A 17,163-nucleotide genomic window follows, 5' to 3' on the forward strand; every position below is an offset into this window, starting at 1 on the left:
CTATCATATTGCTGACATTATGGATGTTACACAAGCAAAAAAATGTACATTTGTGGGAAAAAGATATTTTGTTTTTACTTTTAGTAAAATTACTGCACCAACCAACAATGGAGCAGTGTATAGAAAAACCACCTACTGTACATCCACATTAGGCATTTAAGATTTATAATTGCATTCTTTCTCCCAAGCTCCAGTGCTGCAGTACAGCTTAGGAATGAGTGATTAACATGTAATTGTATATGTCAGCTGCAAATAGATAACTATTTCGTACTTGCTCCATTGTCGAACAATAAAAACAGAAAGGTATGCAAATGAGAAGAACTAGCCTACAGAGCTCAACAGTAGTTCTGGATGTAAAATCCCATTTATTTTCTGAATAGAGATTTTGATTATCATCCATAAAGTTAGACTTACCACAAGCCAGGAGATTGGAAAGGGATCTTTTGCTCTGATTTATGGGATGTGTAGTTCCCCCACCTTTTGCTTTTTTTCCATTTTCCAATTTTTTTAATGCTTAGAATTAAATTTGTTGCGGTCAGGTCGACTTAAAAGCTTGAATTGAATTTTTGAAACGTCAATGAAGAAAATGAATAGGACATTTCTTTCCAGAACCACAGCTGTGGTCAGTGTTACTCCCTATTGACCAAACTATCAGACGACCCTGATTAAAAGACAGCTTCTGTTTTGCAAACATCTGTTTATAAGAAATAGACTTTCTGAGGATAGGAAATACTTACATCTGTCCTGTCGGGGAAGTTTCCCCATGATGCCATTTATCTTAGGAGAAGTAGTTCTTCATAACTGAAACCTTTTATCTGTTATAAGTGAAACATGAAACGCGGTAATACAAAAAATGTTTTGCATCTTGTCAGATTCACACTATCTTCTGTCAGGCGCTGGAAGAGGTGAGAAATACTGAGCCTGACAGCATTTTACAGACTCTTTTATTATCATCTGTAACATTTGTTATTCTTGGCTCCATGGAGTTGAATGCAAGTCCTCCAATGTAAGACAACCCCCAGTTTTTCTTAAAACCTAAATTACAGACGAAAAGGCCAGTGCGGGATATAGTGAATTCTTCTGCATTAAACACATCATTAGTCATAATGAAGAGCAGGAGGAGACTGAACCAAACTTTTCAGTCCAGCCTGTATCTGTCCCACTCCTCACCAGCTGTTGCCTGTGCTGAGTTTTTGACAAAACAAAAGTTTGTGTCGAATGATTTGCTGTATAGGCCTCACTGTAAGGACAAATTCCAGGATCGGATAAAGTTGGGGACACTGGCCCCAGCTAAAATCTGAGGGGCCCCTGTTCTGTCCGTGGTCTTATTTTTTTTTTTTATCTAGTCACTAACAATAATATGACAATAATATAAAACTGTGGCCCCTTTATGGCCCCTGATTTAGAGAAATCCTAGATCCTTCAGTGAAGTAACAAATCACATACATCTCCGAAGTTTAATTATCTTAAAATCTCAAACATATTGTGGCATTCTTACGAACCCATAAGTGATTGTTCAGCTTTAAAAAATGCAGCCTCTGCACTTTAAGAGTGAAAAAAAGGGAACCAAAGGTGAACATATAGCAGGCCTGACACAGCCGCAGCGCAACAGAGCTACATCTGATGGACACTGGCAATAAAAGAAGATAGAGTGGGATAGAGAGACCCAACTTGGACAGCTTGTTGGATAAAAAGCCTAAATTGATTCCATTTTGGTCACAAACAAACAAAAAAACCCTCAGCTTTAGAAATTTCTATGAGATCTAAGTCCCCATGAGATCATGGTCCTGACTGGTCTGTTTAATGTACAGTGAATTCTTGTTAGATATGAAGATGCAGAGGCAGGTTGTGACCCCTCTGTGCCTTCACATCCATCCTTGTTCATGGTCAAAGTGATGTCAGAGCTGAGAGAGGAGGCTCCGCCTGCCACATCAGTGAAGGGCGGGGGACAGAGAGAGCAATAGCTAAAACAGTATTTCCTCATTAATTTCTTCATATATTGCCATCTGTTTCTACCTTACTCAATGGTAATAAAAGATATTCCATTCCTCATTAAGAGACGCTCACCTCTTTCCCCTGTGGCGGAGAAAAGTGAGAGCTGCAGAGTTGCAGCGGTCCAAGTAATTTCACTTTCTAAACTTTCACCTTTTCTTCTGTAACTTAATTCCCTCCTTGCTCTTCTGGAGATTAGTTGAGCTTTAGCCAAAAGGTTTCTGTCTATCTTGTCCCTTACCTCTTGTTCGGTCTTGCCCTTCCTGCCCCATCCATAATATTAAGACTACTGCTTAGTTACTCCTCAAATTACATATTTAAAGCCCATATTAATCAGATTTTCTCTACCTTGTATTTTTTGAGATAGTAATGTAAATAGGACAGATGCTATAGAAAAAGTTGTGTTGGCAGTTCAATTAGATAAATTAGGGAATTACGAAGAGGAGGTGAAAGAAAGGGGCTGCTGTTGTGTGTGTGTGTGCGTCTGTCTGCCTCAGCTTGTCGAGCACCTGCACACACTAAGTAGAGCAGAGTACAAATAATGTTTGTTCATCTAAACATGATGGAGGAGCTTGTAAATAGGAACCCCCACTGAACGAACCAAGTTGGTGCATCCCTCAAGGGCCATACCTATAGCTGCCCGGATTCACAGACATGTGCCCAGACTTACCCAACGCACTGTAAACATGCTTTATCACTGTCTACTCAGTGAAATGTTCATAAAAAGGTTCACCTCATTCATTAAAAAGCTGCTGATAAGATGAGGCAGGGTTGGTGCCAACACGATTCCAGCGCCTGAGGTGCAAAAGAGCAAAACAGGATGCCAACCAGTTTCCGTGTGTTTATGCACCGAGGCAGACCAAGCACACCAGAAGCCAAATTTTTCCAACTTTCTGGCACGCACATCTCTGTAGGAGCTCAGGAGCAGTCAGGCTCTATCACTGTGGTTCCGCCAGCATTCACCTTCATCTCCCCAGTAATGTCACTATCAGTCATTACCAGCAGGCACAAAATAGCAGAGATGACCCTTGTGCACATATACAGAATAATTAACTTGAAAGCACTCAGTGGAGTACAGACCTTTGCCAAAACTTAGCTGTCGACAGTGCCATTATTTAATTGATAGCAAAGAAAATCAAACCTTAATTCTTTGTTTTTTTGCCAAAACCATAGACTGTATGTAAAGACGGACGACATGACTGCTGAAAATGTATAAAGTACAAAAAAGGCAACATATTAGTGATCAATTAACCCTCATTGCTCATAGGGCAAAGCTCTTTCACTATTTTAAAGATAACATGTAGTATCTGTTGTATCTGTTGTCTACAGAGCAGCCAATATTAGTGATTGGCCAAAAACTGTAAAAATAGCTTCTTAAAGGGAGGAGTCAGGAGTTGGGTTTATCTCAATGACACAAATTTCAATCCCAAAAGTTTGCAGATGTATATTTAACACCAGGGACAGGTGGGTATATTTATTTTAACACACTGCCCACTCAGCACTCCTCTCTTATTCCCTGAGGTTCTCCAGTGCGAGAAGGAAACCACTAGACATGCACCATGAACTGCACACGCACACGCACACACACACGCGCACACACACACACACCACATCTTGGGAATCAGCCCAGCACAGCTGCAGCCAAAGCAATACACCTGGGCTAATTGGGCAGAGCTGGATTGCTCACAACACCCAAAGGATTCTTGGATTTTCAGTATACCCATGTGTCTCTGTCATTTGCTATAGCACCTCCTTCACTGATGGAGCGATAGGGGTAATACATAGAGCGAGCCTCCTCTCTCCTCTTCCTCGCCCCCCAGCCCATCCATCCATCCTCTGTGGATGGAGGAAGGAGGTGAGGAACAAGGTGATGGATGAGTGTGGAAAACTTTCTCTCTTGTGTTATATTCTTTTCCTCCGACGAGGGAGGTGGAAGAGATCAGGGGAGGCTGCAGTCACATGGCGATCAGGGAGGCAGAGGGAGAGATGACCAAATCTCCAGACCCAAATATTCCAACAGCAGCCTCCTCCATGGAGACTCTGCCTCACACACATGGAGACATTTAGCAACGCTGTTTATCTCCCATCACACTCACTCAGGGGAGAGTCAATTTAAATAAGTGTTGATCTGAGGAGAGGAGATTTGATTTGATTAGTCATGACTGCAGACCACAGGAGAGCGTGGCTGGAGTCTGTCTCTCTCCCTGCCCATTATCTGATCTGCCTCCCTCCTTTTGTAATCTCCTTACATCTCTTTACACGTTTCTTTTCTTACTGTGAGTCAGCCATCGTAAGTGGTTATAACACATTTACAGTGTTTATAGTGTGCAGGGAGGTGTTGTCATGTTCCACTAACCACTTCTTTTTTTAAAGCAGCTTCGGAGGCTCCGCTCTTCAAACACAGCAGGTCAATTGTGCAGTGTCCAAGTGTATATCCTCCTGTCTCACTTTATGAAAACCCCCCCATCCCTCCTCCTCCTCCTCCTCCTCCCCCACACTCCCTGCAAACCTCTCCCCCCCCGACTTCCCACTTCCAACAGAAGCTCAGAGTAAGCCCTACTACTCCGATTACTCCCCCACCCGACTGCTCATCCACAAGATGTGCACCAGCCACTACCTGGACCTGTTCATCACCATCGTCATCGGGCTCAACGTCATCACCATGTCCATGGAGCACTACGAGCAGCCCCGGGTCAGAGGGAGGGGAATCATGGGCGGTTGACTTCAAATGTTGATACATGGATTCTAATAATTATTCAAAATGACTCCCAGAGGTTGTCTTGTGCTCTTGAAATCTTGTAGTAGTGATTTAGTGGCACCTACATTTGGATTTGATTGCAAATCTTGTGCAGCATATTGGGCAATATTGGGCAGCAATATATCACATCCTGTTCTACCATGCAAATTTAGTGCCCAGCAAAATAAAAGTACATGATCTAAATAAATAAATAAAAAAATCAGGAGAAACAGTATAACAAATTATTTATTGTGTGAAAATATTCAGCATTTTTAAACTGAATTAAAGTCTTCAAATTGCTATTTCAGTTCAATTTCCTTTTATCCCAAAGGACTTAACATAATATGATCAAGACAAAATTAAGGAGAAATGCAACAATTCCCACAACGAGGAAAAACTTGGCGACTGCGGAGAGAAGAAAACTTGCTTTAACAGGAAGAAACCTCTGACAGAACCAGCAACAGTTATTAATCAGAAGTGTAAGCATTGGATGTTCCACTGAGAGTCAGCCACCAACATTATCTTGTTGAAAAGCAATTTGTGACTGAAGTGCAATGAATCCTGGTTAAAGTTGGCCTGAACAAGAGCCACCCTTTGGAGCCTTAATTGATCTGAGCTGAAAGGACACATTTGAAGGATCCTTCGAAACGGGAGAGCATAGTCATTCGGCTGCAATGCAGTCTTCCGTGAATCAGGGCGTGATTTCATAGACAGCCTTGAGGGATTCTGTAGAATATTGTATACAGGGTTCTTGGTGTGAGTATCATCGATAACGATGTTGAACAGGTTGTAATGTTATAATATAGTTCATTAAAGGGATCTGTCACTTACTGGTAAAAGCCGTTAGTTAACGGATGGCCACCAGTGAGGATTTTGTGAAATCCCTGCTGGCTACCAGTTCTCTCCATGTCTCTCAGTTAAAGGTCAGTTTTTACACGCACATGGGCACTGTTGAATTCTCCCACAGGCTAAAATGGACACTTTGATTCTAATGGCCTTTTCATAGAGAATGAGGGAGGGCGATATGAGGGATCTATTAATGGAACAGCTAATTTTGGAGAAAAGGACAGAGTTTACAAAATGGACTCTGTGCTATTCCTTGGGAACAATGTAAATGCAGGAAAATTGTACATTTACAATGAACCATAGCAAACTAAATCTGAGTCAAGTAAATATAAAAACCACTGTTTTCACTGCAGTTCATTGCAAATTTTAATAAAAGATTGATGAAAGCCACAGCTCACTCTGGGAGAATAACACAATATTTAATTCTGGGTTTACTGGCTTGTTAAGATGGATGCTGCTGCAGTTTGTTCAAATCTAACGTTTAAATCTTTGCTCTCCCAGGAGTTGGACGAGGCATTAAAGATCTGCAACTACATTTTCACCCTCATCTTTGTCCTGGAGTCCGTCTTCAAGCTGGTGGCCTTTGGTTTCCGACGCTTTTTCAAGGACAAGTCAGTATTTACATAACTGCTTCCTAAAGTGACAATGTGACCTTTCCTGAACGTCTCTGACCTAGGTCAGACGGAGATTCCGGATAAACATCTCCCTCTAAGTTTAGCGGTTTGACATTTTAGCAGGCATGTCATTCAAATAGATTTGTTCAAAAGGTACCGTTCTATAACCCCTGAGTCATGTGGAAAATCTGAGGCAGCCTTCGAAGAACTCAAATGAGCTTTTTTTCCAAGGTGCTCAGTGCACGGTTCTCAGCGAGGCCTGTATGAATACAAACAGCCTTGTTAAACACTCATAAAAAATGCTGCCTTAGATGATTTCATAGCTTCGAAATCTCTGGCTTCCTGCTGAAAACCACACAATAATGCACAAACACAATCGCATCAGCACAAACATATACAAGCACACATCACACATACATGAATACACACACAAACACCCCCTCATAGTTTCTGGACCCAAACTGACCACCAAGGGCTCCATGATGTCCATTCTCTTTGCCAGAGCAGACCATTATCCTTTTTTTTTTTTTTTTGCTGTTGGCTGCAATGCAGTTTGATATTACCTCAATACACACAGATACACACAAACAGATAAACACAACGTTCAGCCAAGACCCCCAGAGGACTAATTTTACAGGCTTGTTGAATTTTGAAGTTGATTTTGTGTTTACTTGTGCACTTTGAGTATCTAAATGTGGACATTAAATAGACAAACCTGATTAGTACGACCACCTACAACTATCTTCACTTTTTATAAATGTACTTTATTACAAACATTCTGTCCACATTCATTGCACAAGGAACTAAGATTTGCTCACAACACTTGAAGTTACAGTAAAAGAGTGTCCCACTGACTGATCTGAACGCACCATATCGCTCTTTACGATACTAAAATGAAATGATACTGCTGCTGGTTTTTCAGCTTGCTTCATAACACTGAAATAGTCTGCCCTCTCCCATGCACTTTCATCCAGAAAATGATCAGTATCCTGTGGATGACTTAAGTTTTGCAGTTTATTTCTGTCATCTCTGGAAAAATTTTAAATCCCAAATCTCACACATTCCAAAAATCGAAAAGTGTTAAACACTTCATCACTGCAGGGTTGAAAAGTTGTACAAAGTTTGTAGCACTGCAGCTGCAGAAACATGCATCATTCAGTCTGAGTCTTTGTTCTCATTTTGTTCCAAAAAGTCCCACTCAATAAATTGTGTGTCACAGCGCACATCCTACAAAATGCAACTTTATTTATAGTATGGACATTTTGCATGGTAGCATCTAGTCTTAGTCTCAAATCCAAAAATGCCCTGAAATTCTTTTGTGCAAATGAGCACCTTTACTTTAATACCTTTGTGTCCCATAATATTCAAATGGCCTTGAGAATGGCAGCTTGGAAACCTGTCTGCCTAATAGAAAGAATGGCACTCAGTAGAACTTACCTCCGCCAAGGGCCAACAGCCCACTTTAAAACCACATTTAAATTCACTAGATGCTGACTTTTATTTGGATCTGAACCAAATTGCACACACTCATAAATATTCCCTGAAGATTCATTAATTATTTTTTGAGAAATAAATGAAAATTGAAAATGCCTTATCTCACAATGTTAAAGAAAGTAAAAAGAAAAATTATTCTGGATCTGCCCCTTGATCCAGATCCAGACCAAAATTAATTAATTCTTCTTTAGCCCTTTCACCAAGTTTTATGGTAATTCCTCCAGTAGTTTTTGCATAATCCTGCAAATAACAGATGGAAAAAACAGAAACATCTATGTATGCATCACTGTTTTTTTTATACACAAAATAATAAATGTGTCTCCAAGCCAATGACATCACTATGACATGTCATCAGAAGTAATTTTCTCAAAACAGGACAAAGCTCTTGCAGAGTCTCAAAAGAAATTCCACAGTTTTTTTCCTACTGATGAGTATTAACCATTAATATATTGTTGAGTCTAAGGTCATGGGGACCTGTGAGTCCATTCAAACCCTCGTCCAAGAGAGTCATGTGACACAATTTCACATCTCTATGAAAGAAAATTAGCCACTAGATGAAAAAAGTGATTTATGATCCTGTATAAACATCTGTCCTGATAGATCCTATAACAATAGGGCAGCTCTAAATACGCCTGGTCACGTATCACAATGCATCCTGAATGTGTTCACTTCGTCGCTCTTAATGCAAATAAATATGTGTCATTCTGTTATCTAGTCTGACTATACATGTATGTCTATTGTCAATGTGTGGTTCTGTCCATCAATGTGAGACGGAGAGAACAGAGAAACAGTAGAAACCCTGTGAAGACTAAAAATACTTTTGATTTATTGTGAAACTGTATCAGGGGTGGTCCTTCATATGTGGCCCAGAATGCAATTGTGTTAAAGGTCCAGTGTGTACGATTGAGGTGAAAGGGATCTATTGGCAGAAATTGACATAAATAGTCTAACTGGTGTTTTCACTCATGTATAATCATCTAAATTGTACAAATTGTTGTTTTATTTAACTTAGAATGGGCTCTTTATATTGAAATACTTTATATTTCATTAGGAGCGGGTCCGCTCCACCATGTTTTTCTTTTTACAGTAGCCCAGACAGGACAAACTAAAGACCTTTTGAGTTTTTATTACAACTGAAGGCTACATCAGTGAACCTTTAACACAACTGTAAGAATGTGACCATACACGTAGACGACTTCTGAATGAGTGATCTGGTTTTGGATCAGATCTCAAGTGCGTCATCAATGCAACTCACTTAGAGCTGTCCACTTGTGATCGCATCGGTCAGGACGGATGTTAAAACCAGGTCTGAACAGAGTCTAAGTGATTAAAATCAGTGTTAGGGACTGATTAGTAATTCTGTGTGTGTGTGTCTGTGTAGGTGGAACCAGCTGGACTTGGCCATCGTGCTGCTGTCCATCATGGGCATCACTCTGGAGGAGATTGAGGTCAACGCTTCACTGCCCATCAACCCCACCATTATCCGCATCATGAGGGTGCTGAGGATTGCACGAGGTATGGTCTCTTCACTCCTCCCCCCTCTATCCATCCATTCATCCCTGCATCCCCTGGCACAACTCTCTCACAGACAGGTTCCGGTCTCCTTTACGGTACTATGCTTTTAAGATGCCTTGTGAAACAGCCACATCCCCGGGACTCCCCTTGTTATTTTTGCATGGCAAGTTGCAGCAGGGTTGGGGCAGGGTGTGAGCTGAGCAGATGGCCCCGAAAAGTTAGCTGACAAACACAGCACTGAGATGGAACAAAGAGTAAGAAAGCAAGAGGGTGAGAAACATAGAATTCAAGGAAGATAGCAGAGGGTGAGGGAGAGACTCATTATGACAGTAAGTGAATTAAGTTGCAAGACTTGGTATGGAAGAAAAAAATGAAAGGAGAGAAATAAAAGGAGGATGTAGAGCAAGTGATGAACAACTTTGGACCCCAAAATAGATTATAAGAAGATGGAGAGAGGTCGGAAAGAGGAGCAATTGATGGCAGAGTGAAAAAAGAAGTTGTGATGGACTGAATGAGGAGATAAATGAACAGAGGAGAGGTGTGTAGGTGGGTGAGAGACAGAGGAGGAATTTGGTGTAGCAAAATAAATGGTGGAAATGGATGGAGGAGGTTCAGCACGGGGAAGGTAGATGCCTAAACTCCCTGCGTGCTCGGTGCTGATTACAGTGGAGGAGAGCACAGAGGGGGAAGAGGAGAGAGGAGCTGGGAGGAAGAGGAGATAAGACAGGCGGGAGGGAAGCTCATCTGTTTTGGCTGATTACTGAATGTATAATAGAAGAAGTAGCCAGGAAATCATTATTGATTACTGTCACACAGCAGAGCCACAAACTAATCCTCTTGTGTGTGATGTGGGAGCAGTAGCTGGCTTCTTTCACTGTTGGCTTATATCACTATACATCTTATATCCAGACTGGATTTAGATGTAACCAAGATGAATTGCATTCTGAATATAATGGTCACTTTAGCACAGGACAGAACGAGATAATCTAACGATCAGTCAGTTAACTTGTTAGCGCTGAGAGCTTTATTTATTTTATTTTACGTAAGCAGCCTATGTAAAGAATATACAATTATTGGTACATTTCAGTGTACTTGATACCGACTCAAAGTGCTGAACAGTTCAGTTTTTGCCATTCACCTATTCACACACACATTCATGCAGTGCATCTATGTGCATTGCTTTCTCTAGCATACATCAATTATACACTTTCAACACAGCCGTAAGGGGCGATTTGGGTTTCAGTATCTTGCCAATGGACACTTTGGTTCTCAGAATGTGGGAGACGAGGGGAGAGATCGAACTGCAGACCATCCAGTTGGTGGACCACCCGCTCCACCTCCTAGGGTACCTTTAGGGAGAAAATATAGAGAAGCTCTGTTATGACTGACTTAGCCCAGGAGGCCAGATAGGGAAGTAGCTCAACGGTATTAGCAGTTTTCCAACTAGCCCCGAACTTATGCCTATCATTACGGCAGCGTCTCAACAGTGGCCTCTACCGAATGAATTTTAGGTGTTTCTTCATCAGTGATGTTAGTGAAAATCAAGTATGTGAACATGTAACACAACGCATTGTAAAAGTGGAGCGCAAAGTACAGATATTTGCTGATATATGTACTCGAATAAAAGTATAGTTTAGTACTTTAGTAGTGTTGCATGAAAAATGTTCCTAAGTACAATAACCAAGCAAAGGTACTTTGTTACCTCCCACTACTGGGGCTATCAATCATTCCTACTATTAAGGTAATACAAATTGTGACATGTCATATTAAAAGTTTGTTGTATTAGTGTGCGTAAGTGAGTGAAAAAAACTCAGTGTGTGGACTGGTGATGTGGTAAAATATCAGTCTTTAATGTTTAACCTAGGAGGCCTCAGGGTTTGTTGTTTTACGTCAGTGTTTTACCTCAGCCTTCCTTGTGCACCTCTTCTATTCCATCCATTCATATTTTTAATCTCAGCCTTGTTTTTCATCATCGGAACCCCGCTATCATACCAGTGATCTAAACAAACTGCAACCTTTAATACGCTTTAATACAAATCTTTGACTCCACTAATAGTAAGATTAGATTCTAAGTGAGCAAAAGGTGTCCTTTTCCAGTCCCTGTTCTATAAGTAATACTGAAAAATCTTACTATTGTCAAGACAACTTTTTTTCATTTTCTGTGTGTCCCCACAGTATTGAAGCTCTTGAAGATGGCGGTGGGGATGAGAGCTTTGCTGGACACTGTTATGCAAGCCCTGCCTCAGGTACACAGTCAACTCTGTGAAATAACATCCACTGACTCTTCTTTTCCTTCCTCACACTGCCATGGATCCGATCTCACACATCCAAACACATCCCACAGAAGCTCTTCCTAAAATTACATCCCAGAAGCGTGTCTTTTTTTGGGACGTATTCTTCAGTTTCAGGGGTGTAGTCTTTTCCCATGAGCTTTACGCCAGCTCTAGAGACCCTTATTTGCATTATCAGCCTCCCGCTGTGATTGAGAAGCGAATGTAGCTTGAGGTTTTGTTTTGAATGATGGTGGGTGGATTTGAGGGTGACAGAGTTGTTAAATTAGAACAAGTTCCAAAGTGTTTGGATCGAGTGAAAAAATAACACAAAGTGTTCTCAGCATTCTTTGATACTCTGTGTGCCTCACAGAGATTGAGTGTTGTTCCAGGCTAATTCCTCCTCAAACTTGTCAGAAATATTCATAAATAATAAATCCAGCAGGGGGTGAGAGAGGTGTGTGCAGGTTTCTACGTGCTGATTAGCATTGAGAGTATAAAAGAGCAACAGAGAACCCGAAAAACTTTCCATACCTAAATTAACATTTGTGTCAAAGTTGTTATTCAGTATCGCCTTGACTTCTTAGTTGGCTGTAACAGAATAGCATGTTATTAAAAAATCTTAATGGCCTTTTGACAACATCACAAAGTAGCCCACATTATCCTTTAATCACCTGGAGTAGATGAATTAAGCAAAAAACACTTTGCAGAGGAAGTGCTAGTTGTCTTTGGGGCATCTTTTTCATCTGTGTAATACACAATGATTCCATGTGCAGAGAAATCCACAGCTTGCCTAGTTATGATTTGTTAGCTAAGTTTGAACAATGGCTACTCAGGGGAGGGGTTTAGTCAGTTGCCGAAGCATGTTTTTCCCTTGGTGCTTTGCAGCCTTTTATTTCTCTCTGGAATGAGCTGTTTGTTGTCCCTTGTTATTGGTTTATTTTGCTTAGAACGTCTGTCCTCTGACTAATCCCTCTCCCATCCTGTTGTCTCTCTGCAGGTGGGGAATCTGGGTCTTCTCTTCATGCTTCTCTTCTTTATCTATGCAGCTCTGGGAGTGGAGCTGTTTGGTGACTTGAGTAAGCACACGTGCCAAATGCATAAAGGCAGTAGGGCAAAGCAGAGGAAGCTCATACTAAGATAATAGGAATTCTGTATTAAATTATCACCCTCTTAAATCAATCTGGTGTCAATTGCTTTGTAGAATCCTTTTGTTTAAATACCATATTGATCTCTTTAATTGTGGCTGGTAGCTTTCAGAGTATTGAGATACTATTACAGATATTATCACTTCATTGCAAAGCCCTGTGTTGTAACAACCGAAAAGCTGTGAACCTCTCTCCATCTTTCCGTCTCTCAATTCCTTGTATCTCTCCGTCCCCTCCCTTCTTTCCCCCGTCTCCACAGTTTGTGATGAGCTCCACCCATGTGAGGGTCTGGGCCGCTACGCTACATTTAAAAACTTCGGTATGGCATTCCTGCTGCTCTTCAGAGTTTCCACCGGAGACAACTGGAATGGAATAATGAAGGTGAAACTAACTTTGAAGTTTGTGGTCATAAGCACAGACGTAGACAAAAGCAGGTTCAGTCTGTGATATGTGCACATATGTCGGGCAGAATAACAAAAGGCAGATTTGGTGCTGATGTGTTGGTATGTCATCGAGACAACCATCCCCCCTGTTGCACATGACCAGTAATCAGTGATGGCTGTACCAAATTTCATGGTAATCCTTTGCAATAGTTGTTGAAATATAGGACTGACTGGAAACTTGTATGACTCAATGAAATACAGAGTTTTTAATTGTCCTCCGTCTACTATTTGGGTTTATTTTGCTGTTAAAGCTTTAGCCAGTGTATTAATGTTGTGTTTTCTTGCTTCTTCCAGGACACGTTAAGAGACTGCGCCCAGGACACCAACACCTGCTACAACACGGTGGTCTCTCCTATCTACTTCGTCTCCTTTGTCTTGACTGCTCAGTTCGTCCTGGTCAACGTCGTCATTGCCGTCCTGATGAAGCACCTGGAGGAGAGCAACAAGGAGGCCAAAGAGGGAGCACTGCCTGAGGCAGACTTGGAGCTGGAGCTCCAGACAGACATGGGAGACATGGCAACAAGGTCGCCCCAGCTGAACCCTCTGGCACTGGGCATGGACCGGTCGAGCTCTGGGGGTTCGCCCTGGAGGTTCCCCGGAGGAATGGACAGGGAACAGGAGCGGGACGGACCGATGGACTCACCCACTGCTGACATAACCAGAGATTCAGTCAACATCAGTACAGACCCCCCTTCGTGTCTTGATCCCCCACTGGAGGTATGAAATCTTTTCATGTTGTTTTCACATTTTGTCACGTGTGCGCACAAGGCTGGTGTTTTTGGTTGAGACATTGAAGGCACCTTAGGGCATTCTCCTTCATCAGCTTCATCATGTTTACATGGTTTGGTAATGTTTGTGCTTAATGACATAAATATTGGATTTTAGTAAAATCAGAAGAGGTCAATAAGAATAAATAGGAGCAGTTGAGGTAAGTTGTAGATGCTCAATAGCAGTTTGTATTTTTCCCTTGAGACACTTGTATTAACCCTTTTTCACATATAGGTCACATTATAGCTATACGCCACTACCTTAACCCTCACAAAGTCATGTCAGTGCATGTATTGCTATGATCAGATTATTCTAAACACATTAAACACATGTGCAGATGACTTGGAGGTCAAAACGATGGCTTCTCCTCTGGCTGCACAGCCTCCTGTGTCACATGACAGATGTTCCGCGGTCACTTCCTGCTAGGAGCTACGAGACTGTTCCCCTGACTGATGTCATTTATTTACTGAGTTCTCTTTAAATTAAAAAATTTCTTCCACATGTGTGCAACATGTACTTTTTCCATATTGACATTTTGTCTTCACATGTTAGACACTGGGATATGATTATGGTTTATTACAAGTCACTAATGTGTCCAGAAAATGCACCGACTTATACCAGGATAGCTCACAGTGTGTGTGTGTGTGTGTGTGTGTGTGTGTGTGTGTGTGTGTGTGTCTGGCCCCTGTAGAGGACATGCCAGTCATAGATAGGTCACAGTGCCATGGGAAAGCTGGACCACGGGGTCTTGTTGTTCACTTCAGCAGCTATTTCCAGACAGCCGGGATGTTTCTGAGGATAGGAAATAGAGGTCTTGCTGCTGTTATGTTTACCCTCTCATAAGTTATCCGTCTTCCTCGACTGCGCCTTCTAAACATGTGTGCTTAAGCCTTGGCCTCTTCTCCTGACACATGGAGAACCGGGTCTACTGCAGTGCTGTATTGCCCCCTTGTGGGTATAAATGGTAACAGTGCAGTGAATGTCGAAGAGGATGAGGTTGTACGTATATTCATATTAACAAGTTAATCAGTAAAACACATAGAAATTCATATAACTAAAACTAAGTTTGATGTATAATCAAGTCCTCCTACTGTGTGTTTCTTTATCTTTTTTCTGTTTGTATATGTTTGTTTCTGCCTGATCAACTGCCTTTTCCTCTCTTCCCTTTCTCTGTGCTCCATTCTTTCTGTCCACATTTATTCACCTGTCTCTGTCTCGACTTCTGTCTCTCTCTTTTTTTTACCCTGTCCTTTTTTTCTGTTTGTTTCACTCCGTCTCTCTGCATTATCCAAGTTTGTCCAGCGGAGAGTGCCGTTTGACTCGGTCTCCCTGGTCATCCAGGGTTCAATGGAGGGAGAGTTGAGTCTGATGGACAACCTGTCCGGCTCTATCTGCCACTACTACGCGCTGCCCCCCAAGCCCGGCAAGCACAGCACCGACAAGAAGGTCAATAATCTCCAGTAACACCACTGATAACTCACCTCCTCCATTTCATACATCTAATTTCTCTTCAATAAGTAGAACTCTACAAGTAAGCATGAGAAAAGGAGAGTTAAATTAAAGTTAATTACCTGTAGGATTTCTGCTTATTTCTATAAAAATACAAAGAGCTCAAAGATTGTGTCTGAGTATTATGCTTTTGAGAGTCTGTTCACTCAAATTACAAGAAAGGAAAACATTTTCTCCATCAGTAGTATCTTTGCAGATAGATTTTATTTGTCCAGTTTCTGAAATAAACATTTGTAATAAAATAAATTAGATTTTATATTGTATCACTTATTCTCTGACTCCCTGCTTCCCATAAAAAAAAGCAGCCTATTATGACCTGGAGTTGTGTTTTAGTGTCAAGTGATCTGTTTTCAGCAGAGTCACCAGAAGTCCCTGTTTACCTACAAGTAACAGGGCCCTCTAGTGGCTGTAGCAGCTATGACAGCAACAAAGATGGAAGTGATTTTATAATGCAGTGACATATTTTGAATTTGGACAAACCTATAGTGTAGCACTGTCATGACATTAACAGGGTTGTTTTGTTCGTATCAGGGTGTTACTAAAAATGTATCTCTGGCATACACTCTGCCACCTTAGGGGCACTAGACCAGAAAATGCTTGTTTTGGGTTGGAGAACTTGTGATTGTTATTAGAGATATTAGGTTTGACAATAAAACAAACCTTTTGTTCTAATTTGGATGAACGGACCCTTTAAATCATGATAATAAAGTGAAGCGTCGTCTCCATATTGGCAGGATTTACTCTGTTTTAATGAAAATAAAGTTGAATGATTCCGTACCAGAGTAAATGTCTTGAAGATGGATGAGTTTTATAGTCTGGTTTAAAAAGTTCAGACAGTCAGACAGATCATTCTGTCTGTAGAGCTAACTTTCATCATCCAGTGTAAAGCCATGCAATGTGATGTCTGTTGAATGTCCTGCAGCCCCACAGCTCTTCCCCAGTCATTCCTACACACTGGATATGTCGTTTCCTTTTCCAACCATCTCTGTTGCCCACCACAGTACAGTCCATCATTCCCGGCCTCAGCCATGATCTCATCCCCTCACTCACATCTTCACTCACTTACACTCATTGAAGCCTGGCAGGTTTCTGGCCTGTTTCAGCAGCCTCAGTGACATGGTTTAGAATCCGCTCTGTCTCCCCCTCACTGCTTTCTGTCTCGTGTGTCTGCATGTGGGTGTGACATGTTTGTTGTGTTTACATGTAATGTAATCAGTCGCCGTAAATTGAAGACCCACTGAAAGCGTTCCATATAGCTCACAGTCTTACACGCTAAAGTATGCAAAGTGATGTTCAATCGATAAGCCATGGATCACTGAGATCACTGAATAATGCATCTGGGCATATAGTTTCCTCATTTGAAGGGAAATTTTGGCCAATTGCATTAGCATTGCAAAAACCTTATTCTCTAAAAGCTTTAAATGGGTTTGATGTTATTACCAGACCCCAGAAGCCACCTCACCCTCTCTTTGACTCATTCACATATGTTGGCAAAAATGTTTTCCATTGAGTTTCTGCAGAGATGGCTCATTTGCCTGTCAGAGAACTTTTTCCCCAGTTAAATCAGTGCCAGGCCAAATAGACGGCAGATAGAAACAGTCAAGGCTTGTGGACACTAGTTCTTTAATGATAGTATTGTCTAACCTGGGCCCTCAGTTAAAGTGTGGATGTGTAAATGAATAGTACTTAAAAAAAAAATCCAGTCCAAGAAATGTCCACTAAATGTTTTTTTTTTTACCAAAAAAGGCTGAAATTGTTATTCTAGGTCTTCGTGAGGAGATTGGCAACATTACCCAGTATAACAATCTCTACCTTTTATTGGTGAAG

The 17,163-nt window shown here is 41.3% G+C and overlaps 1 protein-coding gene across 21 annotated transcripts in view; it reads left to right on the plus strand.

Annotated features, from left to right (window-relative positions):
- The window catches only part of cacna1g (calcium channel, voltage-dependent, T type, alpha 1G subunit), a 219,732-nt gene that overhangs the window by 194,159 nt on the left and 8,410 nt on the right, over positions 1 to 17,163 (plus strand). For 11 of the 21 annotated variants that reach the window (XM_069517470.1, XM_069517453.1, XM_069517454.1 and 8 more), the window contains 8 exons: positions 4,533 to 4,684; positions 6,077 to 6,186; positions 9,065 to 9,198; positions 11,374 to 11,444; positions 12,469 to 12,547; positions 12,876 to 12,997; positions 13,354 to 13,776; positions 15,121 to 15,273. In XM_069517470.1, the coding sequence (XP_069373571.1) occupies positions 4,533 to 4,684; positions 6,077 to 6,186; positions 9,065 to 9,198; positions 11,374 to 11,444; positions 12,469 to 12,547; positions 12,876 to 12,997; positions 13,354 to 13,776; positions 15,121 to 15,273 (1,244 nt within the window). The remainder of the gene's footprint in view (positions 1 to 4,532; positions 4,685 to 6,076; positions 6,187 to 9,064; positions 9,199 to 11,373; positions 11,445 to 12,468; positions 12,548 to 12,875; positions 12,998 to 13,353; positions 13,777 to 15,120; positions 15,274 to 17,163) is intronic. The other 10 variants (XM_069517456.1, XM_069517451.1, XM_069517460.1 and 7 more) reach the window with 2 other exon arrangements.

This window comes from Paralichthys olivaceus, chromosome 21 (assembly GCF_024713975.1).
Source record: "Paralichthys olivaceus isolate ysfri-2021 chromosome 21, ASM2471397v2, whole genome shotgun sequence".
Taxonomy (NCBI): domain Eukaryota; kingdom Metazoa; phylum Chordata; class Actinopteri; order Pleuronectiformes; family Paralichthyidae; genus Paralichthys; species Paralichthys olivaceus.